Source organism: Passer domesticus, chromosome 6, assembly GCF_036417665.1.
Source record: "Passer domesticus isolate bPasDom1 chromosome 6, bPasDom1.hap1, whole genome shotgun sequence".
NCBI classification, from domain to species: domain Eukaryota; kingdom Metazoa; phylum Chordata; class Aves; order Passeriformes; family Passeridae; genus Passer; species Passer domesticus.
In genome coordinates, this window is record NC_087479.1 from 29381970 (window position 1) to 29397269 (window position 15300).

The window sequence follows — 15300 nt, forward strand, 5'->3', positions numbered from 1 at the left end:
ACAGTGCTTCTGCTGTTCTTCACACTATCAGCTTTTTCCTCTCACAGGGTGATACACTCCCTGTGGGTAGGTTTAAATTTGACAGAACCTGTAAAAAACCGTAAGCCGAGTAAGTTGACCCTAAATTTCAGTGAGTTGCTTTGTGTCAGCCTCACTGAGCCAGCTGTTTGTATCAAAACCCATTTAGTCTAAAATCTGAAATACCAAGAGGTATTTTCTGGAATATATGTTGAAATGTCTTGTCAAGCTCAAATTCATCCCAGCTAGAGAAAGTAAAGTCCAAATGTAGCCAAGCAAACCAAAGAACATAGACCTGAGGATATAGTTTGAACTACATTATATCCAGTTGAGAATTTACAACTTGGGGTTTTTTGTTGTTGCTGTTTTTTGCTAGCTAGTCAAAGCTGTATATTCAAATCATACTTAAATCTTAGTGTGGTCAGATTTCAAGGCTTGTCACTTCATCCCCTCAGCCAGGGCAGCATAACATTTAAAGTGATATTCTTGTGAACTTTCTGGGGATGTGAAATTAATACTTTCTTTTTGATTGACAGTTTAACTTCTAATACTCTACAAATTTAAAAAAAATTAAATTATTAGAAAATATATATATGCATGCACCCACATGGTTTTGTAAGTCATTATATGGATATGCCCATCTATAATGGGCATGTATGTAATGTGTATCTTTTAGTTAATGCATATTTTCAAAAATAAAAAAAATTGCCACCAAAGAACAGTTTTTCCTAAGTGGAACAGAAGATGAAAGGACTTGAAGGGCTGAAGGGCTTGTTTACAAGCCTACTTATCTTATTGAACCTTGTTCCTTCCTAAAGGAAAAGTGTGAAGAAAGTGAAACTCATGCTACTCCTGCAGGAAGTGCTTAGGAGCTTAGCTTTAAGTAAATATGGGTGTTCCTGTGGAACTCCAGACCCTCTTTGTGGCCTTCCTCCTTTTACCTCCTTTTTCTCTCACACACACACATTTCCCCCTAGACCAGAGCCCTCCCACTGACTCTCCTTCTGCAGAATCATTTTTGCCTCATTTTCATTTGTGTGTCATGTAATTATAGTCTGCAGGGTTAAATAGGCTAGACTGTTTTCTGTAACTTGATTAATGGCATCAGTACTTGCAGCAGTAATGAGAACTGACTGAAGGTGTGGGTGCTAATTCTGAGAACAAAGAACAAATTCAAGTTTAGGCAGACTGTAACAAGATTCCTGCTACTAGTGTCTTATACTAAATATTTCAGGTTTGTCTTTTGTTTAGAATTTAGGTGAGCCCTCTCCCTAGCTTACATGCATTCTGAATGGTATGGTGGAGAAGAAAGGCAGGTTTTGGCGATAAAGGGCTTTTTTTGACTGATTTTTTCCCCTTGTGTAAATTTATAACATATAGGTTCTGATACTGGAATGTGTGTAATTTGGAGTATCTTTGTGTTATGTTGTTATTTGGTGGCCATGTTAATCAGGTTGTATTGCTTTTGCAAAGCAAAGTTGGAGATGGCTGTTGTGCAGAAATTTCATTCCTTAGAGGTTGTGTTTCATTAGAACAGCTTGATTCTTGACATAGCAAGACATTGAGGATGCATTTGACTCTCATTTCTGGATAGAACCTTGAGATACAGCGATTGAAGCTCTTTAGAGATTTACTCTGGCCCGATAATAAAGAACAAACATTTGCTGCCACCTTTAGATGTATATTAGAAATGCATTTGGCTTTAAGCTTTGTCCTACCTCCACACATTGGTATTTAACAATTGTTCTGCTGAATTAATCAAAATATTCTTGGAAACCCAAAATGATGGCATCTTTACTTTTGTGACCTTTTCTGTAGGACACCCTGCAGGAGTTATTAATGAATCACTATTTTTCCTCCAAGAATAAAATGCCAGTGTAAGAATGATAACGAGTACTGTTTCCACACAGTATTACTCACCTTGACTTACACATGTGAGACCTGCTAAGCATATAGTGATCTTTACTACACACAGCAAGATTAATGACTGACCAAAGGAGATGAATTAAAACTTGTGTTAGAAATTGCCCCGAGCATCCTGATCAAGTGGGTGGGGGTTTGGAAATAGATCTTCTTTAAGGTCCCTTCCAACCCAGGCCTGTGATTCTGTGAATTAGGATGGGAAAAAAGACAATTGTTGCCCTCCCTCCTGTCAAATACGTAGTAGTTGGTTGTTCGTTTCAGATGTCACCTGACATTGAAAAAAGTGTGTATTTGAACATATTACTCTTGCAGACTTTCACATGTAAATTAATTCTGATAGAAATTAATTTGACCCCCAAAAAATTAAAAAACAAACAACAGCAAAGGTGAATTATCTGCAATAACTGTTATTTTGGTGTTTTGCTGTTTTGAAATGACCCACCAAATTTAGCAATGTTTCCATACAGAAACAATTTTTTTTTTCATTTTATTTAGGCATTTCTTCCTAACATATACCAAATACTCAGTTATTGTCATTTTAGAGATTAAAATAATATAAATGTTTTCTGCTGCCAAAAACCATATCACACTCTTGCTTTTGTGCCCTGCATATTCATGTCAAGATTAATTCTGCTTTCCAGTTGTACTTAACAGTATGTATTTTAGTGATCTTAAACACATAAGCCATGTATTGAGATTTGAATTAATAAGAATAGTCAAGATCTTTTTTTAGATAGACATTTGGCATATAATCTGAGCTCTAAACTAATTTTTAAAAGGGGAAGCTTGTAAGAAAAAAAACGTACATATGTTCTTGCAAAATCTGTAGGGATACATAAATTGAGAAGGGGCCTTTATCATTATAAAGGTTGGTTCCTTTTTCTGATCTGTATGACTCTGAGACAAGGTAATGTAGAAAGCATTAAGCAACATATTTGCTTGACTTTGTGAAGACTGAAGGTCTAAGTGAGGTGTTGTCTTCAAGATGCAGAATATTGCTGTTTGCCATAGAAATGTGATTTTTTTTTTTTTTTTTAATCTAGTTGTTAGGTTTTGATGTTTACAGATCCAGACTGGGGTTCTGTGCTTTGTTATAGTTACTGATTCTGAAAGTCTCTGATTGGTTAGACAGTCATTTAATATAAATCTTAATTTTAATTGAAAATATTGCTTATTTAAGTTAGAATAAATTTTATAAATGGATTATATTAGAATTTAAAGTTTTACTAGCCTAAATGCATTTTTAGTTTGGAAAGCATGTAAAGTTTGTGTTAATATGAAATTGATCCTAGTTAGGTATTTCCTTAATGTATAACTAATACACATGATACAGTAACAACCTGTCCTGGCATCAGTGCCAGTACTTAAGAACATTAGTGGGAGAAGATAAGATTTTCTGTAAGGAATTTGTGACCTGTTCATTCAGCCTTTAATCCTTGTTCTGTATATTTTCCAGAACTGCTAGCAATATAAAACATAATTGCTTTTCTGTTTCTTTCAAGGAAGGAAAAAAGCAGTCCTGGGTGACAGACAAATGAAATTTGTAAAAGGAAAAATTAATTCCTAATTTCAGTAATTTGCTTACACTTTAATACTTACTGATGTAGAAAGGCAGAGACATCAAATGCTATGATGATGTTGAACCCTAGAAGAATCCCAAAGTGTGTGAATGTAGTTGGCTTGGAAAACTATAAGTAACAGCCTTTTTTTTCTTTTTTTTTTTTTTTTAATTTGAGCATTTATTAGCACTAAGACCAGATCATGACAAAAAAAAAAAAAAAAAGAAAATAAGTATACTCTTAACTATTAAAATCCTACCTATGACAAAGAAAACTAGCCTGGCTCCATGTTGTGTTACAATGAACACTAGAGATCACATCCTCCAGCTGTACAGTTAAGATGAAATACATCTGCCTGGACTTGTAAACTAATGATGATACTGATAAAAAAGGTTGCAACATGCTTCAAACAACTAGCTCTCTGCATGTAGCTAGTATTTGCTGTGCTTTCCTATAGAAAGCTGATGATAGGTAAGCTGAAGGCTGATGTTTTTCTTCTTTACTCACTGACTGGTCTTAGCACACCTGAGTTATGACACACTCAGTTTGTCAGTCCTGGCAGCCCACCTCAAGGACTTCTTGAGGTGCTTCTTACCCAGAGGTAGAATTTATCTTGAATGTAATTTATGATCATAGTGGCAGAGCTGTTCACTGCCAGTTTTACCCTGATTTCTTTTACTAAGATATCTTTCACTGTTTCACCTCACCTAGCTTTATTAGTTTAGCGGTTTTGATAGATTTTGAAGGTACAAGTCTGATTTACATATACTCAGTATATTTATACATACATAGATACATTTTTGTATGGTTAAAACATAGGCTTAGGTTTGAATATATATTTTACAGCATTTTGGAATTCATCTGTTTTTGCCTAAAATGAGATGGATGACAGTTCTGTTTTGTGCTGCTGAGTATTACTTGATTGGTGATAGCTATTTTCTGGTCACCTTTGTGTGTAACCAAGCAAGACCAGACGGAGTTTTTTCATCCTATATAAAACTTCATTTAATCTGGCTGACCTCTGATGTGGAAAGGTGATTGCCCATGTTCATAATGACTTCAGAGCTATTAGAAATGTAAAATAGAATTGCTTTTCTATTTCTTATAAAGAAGGGAAAAAAGCAGCCTTGGTTGATAGACACATTGGTAAAAGGGAAGAATCCATCTCCTGAATGCCCAGCTGTTTCAAAACATAAAATCTTCCTTTTCTGTTCCTGCAACCCAGTATTTCCTATGTTTCCACATTAGTTCACTGTTACATCATTTAATGCAGCATTTTTCCCAGTCTGGAAAGTGAATGCAAGTGGTACATCAATAGTAATAACTATTCAAAATACCTCTATGGAGCATAATTTGTTGAATGGACCCTGATCCATTTCTTAATACTTCTCAGCTTCTTAGACCCTTGAGAATAAATTTTGCATAAATTCTCAGGTTACTTGAGTCCAGAAAACTCAAATGAAGCATTAAATAACAGTATTTTCTTAATGACATTGCTCTGAATATTTGACCTCATCTTGTTTGTAAAGCACACAGCCACTAGCTCATTTGAAATAAGCAGACATATATTGTGCTTAATGAATTGCTGCAAAGTTATCCTTTTCTTACCTTTTTGAATTTTAATTCTTTCCCGTCTGTCAAAAAGGATCTGTCTAAAGAATCACTTCCTGATCTTCTGTCTGAAAATCCTATATACCTTGTTTTTCATTATCGGTCCCTATGAAAGTCATAAGGCAATGGCATTACTGTGTATCAGAACAAAGTCTCTAGGAAGTGTGAATGAATTTGTACTTGTTGTCCAGCATTGTCTCCATTCCAAAAATCATTCTAAACTTAGTACATTGTAGTTCCTCATGACTAGCAGGAATTCATTAGTGTTGACATTTTCAGTCTTCTCAACTTCTTCTGTTGACACAGGATCAATTCAGTATGCATAATGGCTCTCTACTTCGATAGCATAGGTCATTTCTCTTCTGAAGCATTTTAGAATTTTCTTTATCTTTCACAGTTCCCATATTGACATCAGAAAATGGAAGACCTTGTTTGGATAGTCTTATTTACTAACATAAGAAACACTATTAAGTTTTTTACTGCTGAACAATAAAATACTCCCTCTTTTCATCTCTTTCCTCCATTTCAATTCTGTGTACATAATTTTTGTTAAGTCTGTTGGCAATGCTGATCTTAAAAGAGCCCATTTTAATTCTAATTCTGTTTTCCATCCTTCAGTATTAAGTGTCATTCTATCCTAGCTTGTTTATATATATTCAGCATCCACATTGGAAAAGAATGTTAGTCTCTACTCTTCTTTGACTTGAAACAAAAAGCTAGTTTTTAGGTGTCTAGGATCTTTCATTTGGTCTCTAAATGAACATGTATATGAAAGCTGGTTCCTAACCCAGCTTTCTAAGTTCTTTAGATTGCGGACATTGAAGAGGTGAATATAAAATACAGAACTGTAGACCATCTGTCTAGGTAGCAGGGAAAAATGTCTTCCAGGCTACTTAAGCCCCTTGAAAAATAACTCACAGAATTTAGTTGCAAACTTGATATTTTAATATTCATGGATTAGCATTATTGTTTAATATAAAATATTAAGAAATAGAACACAGTGTGTAGTCTTTGTGATGTCTTAGGTTGAAGTGTTGGATTTTTCAGAATTACTTAGAAAAGGATTGTTTTAGAAGGCCCACTGTGGCATGATAGTAATTTCCTAAGTAGGTAATTTATTGATATTTCTGTCTCTCTCTTTACAGTATTTAAACTCGCTTATAAAATGCAAAACCGATTGGATGTACATCACCTTCACTCACTGTGGACTTTACTGGATTACATTTTTCTTTGTTAATATATAGTTGATGATCTTTATAACATTTTCTGTTCCCTCTCCACTTCCAGACTACTAACATGAAGTGGGAATTTTTCCATGTTTGCTTTTATTTACATTTGGCAAAGATACAAAATGACTGCCTTGGCCAGGTGCTAGTTTTGCTAATCACTACATACCCTCAGTTTGCACACCTATATAAACACTATTCTTTCTGTTTCCTTCTCCCCTCCTTCCTTCTCCTTTAAGGTTGGTGCTAATGTGATGCTTTAAAACTGGTTATTGATTTGGTCAGGAAGGTACATAGTGTGAAGTTCTCTACATTGTTAACTTAAGGCTGCCAGTTTGGAGAATCATTGCTGGCCTGGACAGGTTTTTAGTAGCATGTGCTTTCACTTTAGACAAATGAAGGTCTTTCAGACTCCCTTATCCCCCTTCTGGGACCATAGCAGACCTTCTGGGACCATAGCAGACTTCTCTTTATTCACTGTGAACTTCAGCTCACGGTTAATTGGCTGTTGAGTACCTGGACACTGTGATTGCTCTGCAAGGTTCATGCTTGATAGTAATGCAAAAGTGAAGAAATTTTATTCTGTCAGTTTCTCATTTAGATGATTCTAACAAAGTTGTGATTAATAAAGCTCATGCAAACTTGTCAAGCATAATTCAGCTTATAACAGTCTGGAAATCAGAGCATCTACTCAGGTCCTTAGATAGGCTTCACAGCTGCTTCTGGGTGCAGCTTGCAAGACCCTGTACTGCAGGCATTGCAAGAATCTGAAATATATGCACATTCATCAGTCAATCCAGGAAAACCATGTACCTTTCTTTTTATTTGTTGAAAATAGTTAAACAAGAACTAGGATGTTACCCACTAGACTGATTTTTATTTTTTTTCCCATCTTAAAATGTACCTTGCAAATCTAAGGAGCTGACATGGCTCCTTAGCCATGATGAGAGCAGAGAAAGAAATTTGTCTCTAATGTCAATAAGGCTTATCTTGTTTTGTTGCTTGCTAATGAAGATGCTGAATAGTCAGGATGATCATTTTGCCTTGTACATACTCTGTAATTGGTAGGACCTTTTTAGAAGTATAATGTTGTGATGCATAAGGTGTTCTTTGTTATTGTTAGAAATAACTTACAAGCATCTGTTTAACTCCCAGGGTTAGAGGTATTATTTATAATAATGGGTGAAGCTTATTTTTCTTCATAACAGCCAGTACAGTGTTGTATTTTGGATTTGTGACCAAAACTGTGTTGGTAACACACCAGTGTCAAGGCCTTCATGGTCTCTTCTTTCTGCCTTGTCCCCCAGCAAATGGCTTGGGGGGGGAACACAAACAGGGAAGCTTACCAAAACTGACCAAGGAGATTCTCCGTGCTGTGTAACAGCAAGCTCAGCAATAAAACTGGAGGGGAAATGATCTTTTCCCAAGGTAGACGTTACTCAGGAACTAGCTGAGCATTAGGCCAGTGGTGAGTGTTGGCTGGTCACTGATTCTTTTTGCATCATTTGTACCATAGCCTTTCACTAAAAATAGATTTTTTTTGTCTTTTAAATATGAAATATAACTCTTCATAGTAGTCGCTGGTTGGGGGATTTTCGTATTCTATATGAAATATGTTCCATGATTCTGAATATTCCCTATGGAAAAATACTCAAGTTTGATTCAAAATCAGAATATTTCAACTTGTGGTGAGGAAGAAATGTAGGAAGTACAGCATTTCATTAATGGCATAAATGGCTGGAAGAATTTAACCAAAAAAAATCATACTTTTCCTTCACAGGATGACATCAATGTCAGTAAAAATTGACATGGGAGTTATCCCATTTGCAGTTATTTACTTGTCAATTGATCAAAATCAGCAAAGCTTCATAGTTTTTTCAGTGTTCACAACTCTCACAGCTCTCACTTGTGACCCTCGGGGAGCAGCATTTAAGATTAATAGTTAAACTTGTTAGCTCACTCTCAAACAGAAGCTTGCCATGGTGCATAGCTGCTGTTCTTTGTTTTAATTAAACGTTCTGCTTTTTGTCAGGTTGGCTGTAATATGAGATCCTGCTGAATTCCAGAACTTTTCCAGAGTAAGCCTCTTTAACACAAAATTTTCATAATGGGTAAATGTCACTGCACAATAAGATTTTTGAACATTATTGATTTTATACTCCCCCAAAAAATTACCCTTTCAATATTTCAACCAGACTAATGATCAGAGAAAAATTCCTATAATAGAATGATGCAAAGATAAAGCTAAAGTAATTTTTCTGATTCTACTGCTTGAAATTTGACTCTGTAATTAGTTAAGCTGTTCAAAAGTATGAATAATTTACATGATATCATTGCTGTGGAGTACTGAATAAAAGAAAATCTCAAGAGAGCAGGAGGTATTTTAGTTATCAAGATAGCTCATCAATGAAAAAAATCTTTTTTATTTTAATCTAATCGCCTCTATATCACTATTTAAAATAAAAAGGCACTAGCATCAGAGATAAAACTTCCTTTTTCTTACAACTGTAGCAGGAAAGCTTGTCCTACTTAACTGCCCATAGAAGATATTTTTCTAGTGCCTTGCCGAACCATAATAAGGGTTGATTTTTTATAACATAGTTGTTTCTAGATCTAAGATTTTGCAATCCACACTGAGAAATGAGAATACACTGTGTTTGCTAAGCAATAAAAATACTGAACTGTTGAACCCTTAAGGTTATTCAGGTAATTTATTTTGTCATGTTTGGGGGGGGGGTTGTTGTTTTTTTTTTAAGACATCATCTTTAAGACTTAATTAAATTTTATTTCCTATGGTCTGCAGAAATCACTCTGTTCATGTGCTGCTTTCAGATTTTTGTCAGCTAATTGTCTGCTGTGTTTCAGGCTATGTTGATTTTCTTTAATTTCTGTATTTCTGGTTTGCATATATTTAAATATGGGAGTTAAAACACCAGTAATCATCCAGATGTATTTGATATATTGGAGATGATACTATTTGAGCTAAAAGTAGGGGTGGTTCTTTTTTTAGAGAAGTTATGGAAATAATTTAGTCAAGATACATGCAAAGATACTCTTTGACTCAAGAAAACCCCCAAGCCATAAACAGTATTGTAGACTTGGAAAATATACTAGTTAAGTATTGCTATATATTTATTTTGCTCTAAAAAGTTTATTGAAAGCGTCTTACCACTTATTGAAAAATTCTTACCACTTCATAATTTTCATAATTGTCCATTGATTTTTGTTAACATCTTCAGAAGTTTTCTTGAAACATAAAGAACATTCAAATCAGATCAGTAAAAAATGTATTTAATCTTATATTTTGTCTTTTATCACAACATTGTGGTTTAGGAATGGTATTCCCCTCTGTAGTCCGCCAACCAAAACTGCAGCAGCATTCACTCCCCCTCCCCCTCCAGCAGAAAGAACAAAAGGAAAAGATTAGGGGTTGAGATAAGAAAAAATTACTGAAAACAACAATAAGAAAGCGAACAGTAACAGCAAGAATACTAATTACAAATAATCAAAGCTAAATGCATTTATTTCCTTCTCAGAAGTAGGTAGTTGCTAAATGTTTTATTAATGCATGTACAATTAAAATTGAATACTCGTGTTTGCAAATCAGTCACTGTAGAGTCTGATCACTAATTTAAAGATAAATCTCTGCATTGAGCTGAAATGTATTTGATATGGTTAATAGAGAATGCAATGAACCTTTTATGAATGTGTGATAAAACAAATGATGCAATCTAAATAATAATATCTCTAGAGACCAATTAGTTTTTTCACATACTTGGTTATGACAGTATTCCTGTATCTTTCGGGTATTGGGTATGGTGGCTAAAGGATGTATTTTTCATTGTGCATGATAAAAGTCCTTGGTGGGGTGTAAGAGCTTCTTGATACAGCTTGAATTGTAGAATATCCTGAGTTGGAAGGGACCTACGGGGGTCATCAAAATTCAGCTCCTGGCTCTGCACAGGACACCCTAGGAGTCACACCATGTGCCTGAGAGCGTTGTCCAAATGCTGCCTGAGCTCTGTCAGGTTGGTGCTGTGACCACTGCCCAGGGGATCCTGTTCCAGTGCCCAAACACCCTCTGGGTAAAAAACCTTTTTCTAATATCCAAAATAAACTGAAGATGTCAGTGCCTGCCCCTCCTCTTCACCTCAGAAGTTGTAGACTGCTGTGGGTTCTGCCCTCAGTCTCCTTCAGGCTGAACTAGCCAGGTGACCTCAACCACTCATATGGCTTCTCCTCTAGATCCTTCACCACCTTTGTAATCCTTTTTTGGACATTCTCAAATGGATTTACATTCTTTAAGTGTTGTGGTGCCGAAAACTGCACACAGGACTCGAGGTGAGCAGAGCGGGACAATCCCCTCCCTTGCCTGGCTGGTGATGCTGTGCCTGATGCCCCCCAGGACAGGGTTGGGCCCTCCTGGCTGCCAGGGCACTGCTGACTCAGATTCAACTTGACTTTGACCATGGTACTGCTCTCCAGCATCTTGTTCCTCAGTCTATACATAAATCCAGGGTTGCCCCATCCCAAGTGCAGAATCCAGCTCTTTCCTTTGTTGAACTTCCTGTAGCTGGTGATTGCACGGCCCTCTAATTTGTCAAGGTCTTTCTGCAGGGCCTCTCTGCCGTGATGGGAGTCAACAACTCCTCCCAATTTAGTATTGTCTGAAAACCTATTGTACATCTATCTGATTCCTGCATCCAAGTTGTTTTTGAAGATGTTGAAAGTTTGGCGCTGCAGAACCCCAGACAGGTCACCAGCCGGATGTCACCCCATTCAGTGTAACCCTTTGCACCTGAGCCACAACCCAGTTGCTCCCCCATCACATGATGTCTTTATCCAGCCGTGTGCTGGACATTTTGTCTAGAAGGATACTGTGAAAGACAGTATGAGAAGCTTTACTGAAATCCTAAAGGAATCCATCAGCATGGAAAACATCTCTCAGGATATTTTGAATCAGAGGTTACCTCCTAAAGAACAGCTTAAAAGTTTTGCAGGTTGTAGATTATTTATTCATATGAATGATTTTCCAATACATCCAGTGCAAGTGTTGCTATTCCTGAAGTGATACTAATACAGGGATGAGGTATAGTCAGTCATACCAGCAGCCACCTACACATGCTCTAGAAATACACTGATGAAATTCCATACACTACTGACATGTGAGTTTCTGAGTTGCTCATAGATGAGAGCAGATTTTTTTTATTGTTTTACTGACATACCATTGGTAAGGATACTCCAGAAGTAGTTCTTAGGAACGGTCTCAGAATAGCAGCTTCTCTGCAAGTCACTGCTCATGAGAAAGTACAGCAGATCTTACCTGGAGAGAAAACAATATTGTGTTAGCTAGAGGGAAAAACACTTACTGTCACTGTGCCAAACTTTCAAGTTCATTCTTCTTTGCTGAAAATAATGTGGAGTAATAGATACCAATCTCTGGCCACAAATCTACAAATAGTTTTAGGAGTATAGAAAATAAGGAATATTTTTAGGAGTATAGAAAATGAAAAATATGTTTGTTCTGTAGTTTCCTATTGACATGACAGAAGGTCAGCAATGTGTTAAATTCTGCTCCCCAACACATTTTAAGACTTCAGAAGATTCTTAGTTTTATAAGTTTATGTAGCCTCTTTTCCTTGAATTCAGCAGAGGCTTTGTGATCTTGTAAAAAACAGATTTAATTCAGTGTTGGGAGCTTTTAAAACTCTTGTCCTAGAATACTAACACTATACAAGAGGCCAAAGCCATTAGATCACACCACCAAAAAAGGAAAACTATTTCCAGTGCAGTGCTGCTCAGTACATGTGTTTATTGGAAAAGCTGCCTGAACAGAAGCCAAAATAATTTCCTTAAAAATTATGAACAAAATATCAATTGACTGAAAAGTTTCAAAGTAAGAAAGTGTGCAGGATGTAAAGTTGAAATTGTTTGGTTTTATAGTCAAACTCCTCAGTGTCTGAAGGGAGATCACTTGAAAAGATTAATTTCTGTCTCTGCAAAGTTCCAGCTCGCAGTATTGTTAGATATTAATCTCTTTAAAAAGAATGCTATTATATTCCTTTTCTAAATGCAACAGTAGGAAAAAAACCAAACCTGTAGCAGTTCCACATCTACTTTTTTTTTTTTCAACTCCTGATGTGCAAAATGTAACAGTATTGGTATTTAGGAGGCAGGGATGTTCTTTCATGGCTATTTCTCATATTGACTCATCATCTGTGAGTCACTTTGTGTAGGTTCTTAAGTCTCTCCTTCATCTCCATAGTTTAATACTAGTTGAGTTTTAGCTTAAATTGTAAGACAGTTTTCTTTATCTCAGGAATTCCTGCGTATGCAGCTTTTACTGTGCTTCACAGGCTACCTAGGGCAGCCTTTAGTTTCACTATTCATTGTTTGCTTAGACTTTTTAAGGAAAGGATTATTATTTGAAAACTGAGGTCTGAAAGTATTGTTCTTCTTTTTTCTAATGAAACTGTAAGCTAGTTTCAGCTATGTGAATTTTTTTCACAGTGGCTGGTATGGGGCAATGTGATAGATTTGTGCTAAACATGGAGTTGATAATATGGAGATGTTTTTGTTATTGCTGAGCTGGGCTTGCACAGAACCAAGGCTTTTTCTGCTTTTTGTACTGGCCATGCTGGTGAGGAAGTTGGGCCTGCATGGGAGGTTAGGAGGAGGAGGCACAGCTAGGACAACTGACCAAAGGACATTCCAGACCATATGGCATCACACTCAGTACAGAAAGTGAGAGGAAGAAGGAGGAAGGGGAGGAAGTTTGGTGTAATCACATTCATTTTCATGAGGAACTGTTACTGTGTAATGGGTGCCTGCTCTCCTGGAAATGGCTGAACCCCTGCCTGCCCATGGGAAGGAGTGAATTAATTCCTTGTTTTTCTTTACTTCAGTGCTTAGCTTTTGCTTTCTATATTAAACTGTATCTCACCCTATCAGTTTTCTAATTTTTACCTTTCTAGTTCTCCCCAGTCCTGCTGGTGGGACAGTGAGAAAGGGGCCGTGTGGTGCTTGGTTACTAGCTGGGGCTAAACTACAACAAACTAGTAGTTTATTGTAGTTTAGCCCCAGCTAAATTTAAAGGGCAATTTAAATTAATGTTTGAGTTTGATTTTTGTAACCCGAGAATATTTTTGAAGTAGGTACACACTTCCTCAGATTCATGATAAAAGCAGTGTCTGTGTCTGTTTTCACTTCTCTTTGTGTGCTAGTAAGAAAAACAGAGTTTAACAGCAGTTTTGCTGTAGTGCTTGCTTTGACTGTGTTGAATTTGTTTCATACCTTTACTAGAATAATTCATTTAAGAGCATTATATATTTGGTTTTAATGCTGTGGAAAAAATCAGGACAGCCAGGACAACCAGGGGATCAAGCCCAACCAACATGGATTTGTGAGAGGAAGGTGCTGCTTGATTCCTCTGATGTCCTTCTATGGCAAAGTGACCTGTTCAGTAGATGAAGGGAAAGCTGTGGATGTTATTTATCTAGACTCTGTAAAGTCTACCACAGCACCCTTCTAGATCAGCTGGCTGCTTGTGGCTTGGATGGGTTGACTCGTCAATGAATAAAAATGTGGGTAGATGTCCAGGCCTAGAGAGTTGTAGTGAATGGAACTAAATCCAGTTGGTGACCCGTCCAGCAGAAAGGGGCCTGGGGGTGCTGGTCAACAGCAGGCTCAGTGTGAGCCAGTGCGTGCCCAGGTGACCAAAAAGGCCTGTGGCATCTTGGCCTGTGTCAGCAATCGTGTGGCCAGCAGGACCAGGGAAGTGACAATCCCTCTGCATCAGCGCTGGTGAGGCCACACCTCGAGTACCACATTCAGTTTGGGGCCCCTCACTTTAAAAAGGGCATTGAAGTACTGGAGTGTGTCCAGTGAAGGGCAGCAAGGCTCTGAGAGGTCTAGGGAACTTGTCTTTTGAGGAACAGCTGAGAGAGCTGGGATTGTTTAGTCTCGAGGAGGCTCAGGGGAGATTTCATTGCTCTCTACAACCACCTCAATAGAGATTATAGTGAAGTGAGGCCAGTCCTGATAGCAAACCAGCTCTAGAACATTATAAATTTAATTGTATTTATTCCAAAGCATATATATATACGTGAGTACTCTAATGGTTTCTTTTTGGTTAACAGGAAACAGCATACTCCATTCAGCAGCAGACAGTGTGACAAGTGCAGTACAGAAGGCAAGTCAGGCCTTGAATGAGCGTGGTGAAAGGCTAGGTCGTGCGGAAGAAAAGACAGAGGAGCTGAAAAACAGTGCTCAGCAGTTTGCAGAAACTGCACATAAGGTAAGATTTCGGTGGAATAAAATCAGACATTTGGCTGTCAGAGTTTGTTGCATGAAAGCATGTATCTATACTTCAATGTATAAAGGCTTGAACTTAGCTCAGGATATGTATCAAATCCTCTTTGTGACACCTTCTTCACCTTCTTTGCCTCTAAAAAAATCCCATCCTGCACAGGATCTCAAAGTTATAAATTCTGTAAAATAAAAACTTCTCAGAGTTTGTTGTCTTTGTGCCTCCCAAAGACACATTTAAAAAAATGCTGTGTGAGGAAAGAAAGAAAGAAGAGTGTTGGTTTAAGTTCTTTCGTGCTTAAATGCAATTCTAGTATATCACTACAAATATTAATTTCTTTAAAAGCATATTTGTAACCATATCCTTGAGTATCAAAGGTTTATGTCAGTTTAGTTTGAGTCATTTATTGGTCATCATTTCACCAGTAGCTAATGAGTGAATTTTAACTGCTGCTGCAGTTCTGTTTTCTAGGTGATTTCCCAGAGGGTTCACTCATCTCAGCTTTGTTAGCATGCTATTATCTACAGATAGCATTTTTTTATTATATGGAACCTAACCCTAAGCTCTCTGTTTGGTTTGCAAAGTCCGTTTGTCTACACATTTTATACAGGTTTTAGCTTGCTTCATCTCTTTCTTCTCCCTCTCATTCCTAGTT

At 37.0% G+C, this 15300-nt stretch overlaps 1 protein-coding gene across 5 annotated transcripts in view; it reads left to right on the forward strand.

Moving 5' to 3' along the window:
• STXBP6 (syntaxin binding protein 6) overlaps positions 1-15300 on the forward strand; it is a 92457-nt gene that overhangs the window by 73601 nt on the left and 3556 nt on the right. For all 5 annotated transcript variants that reach the window (XM_064424085.1, XM_064424087.1, XM_064424083.1 and 2 more), the window contains one exon: positions 14476-14633. In XM_064424085.1, coding sequence (XP_064280155.1) covers positions 14476-14633 — 158 coding nt within the window. The remainder of the gene's footprint in view (positions 1-14475; positions 14634-15300) is intronic.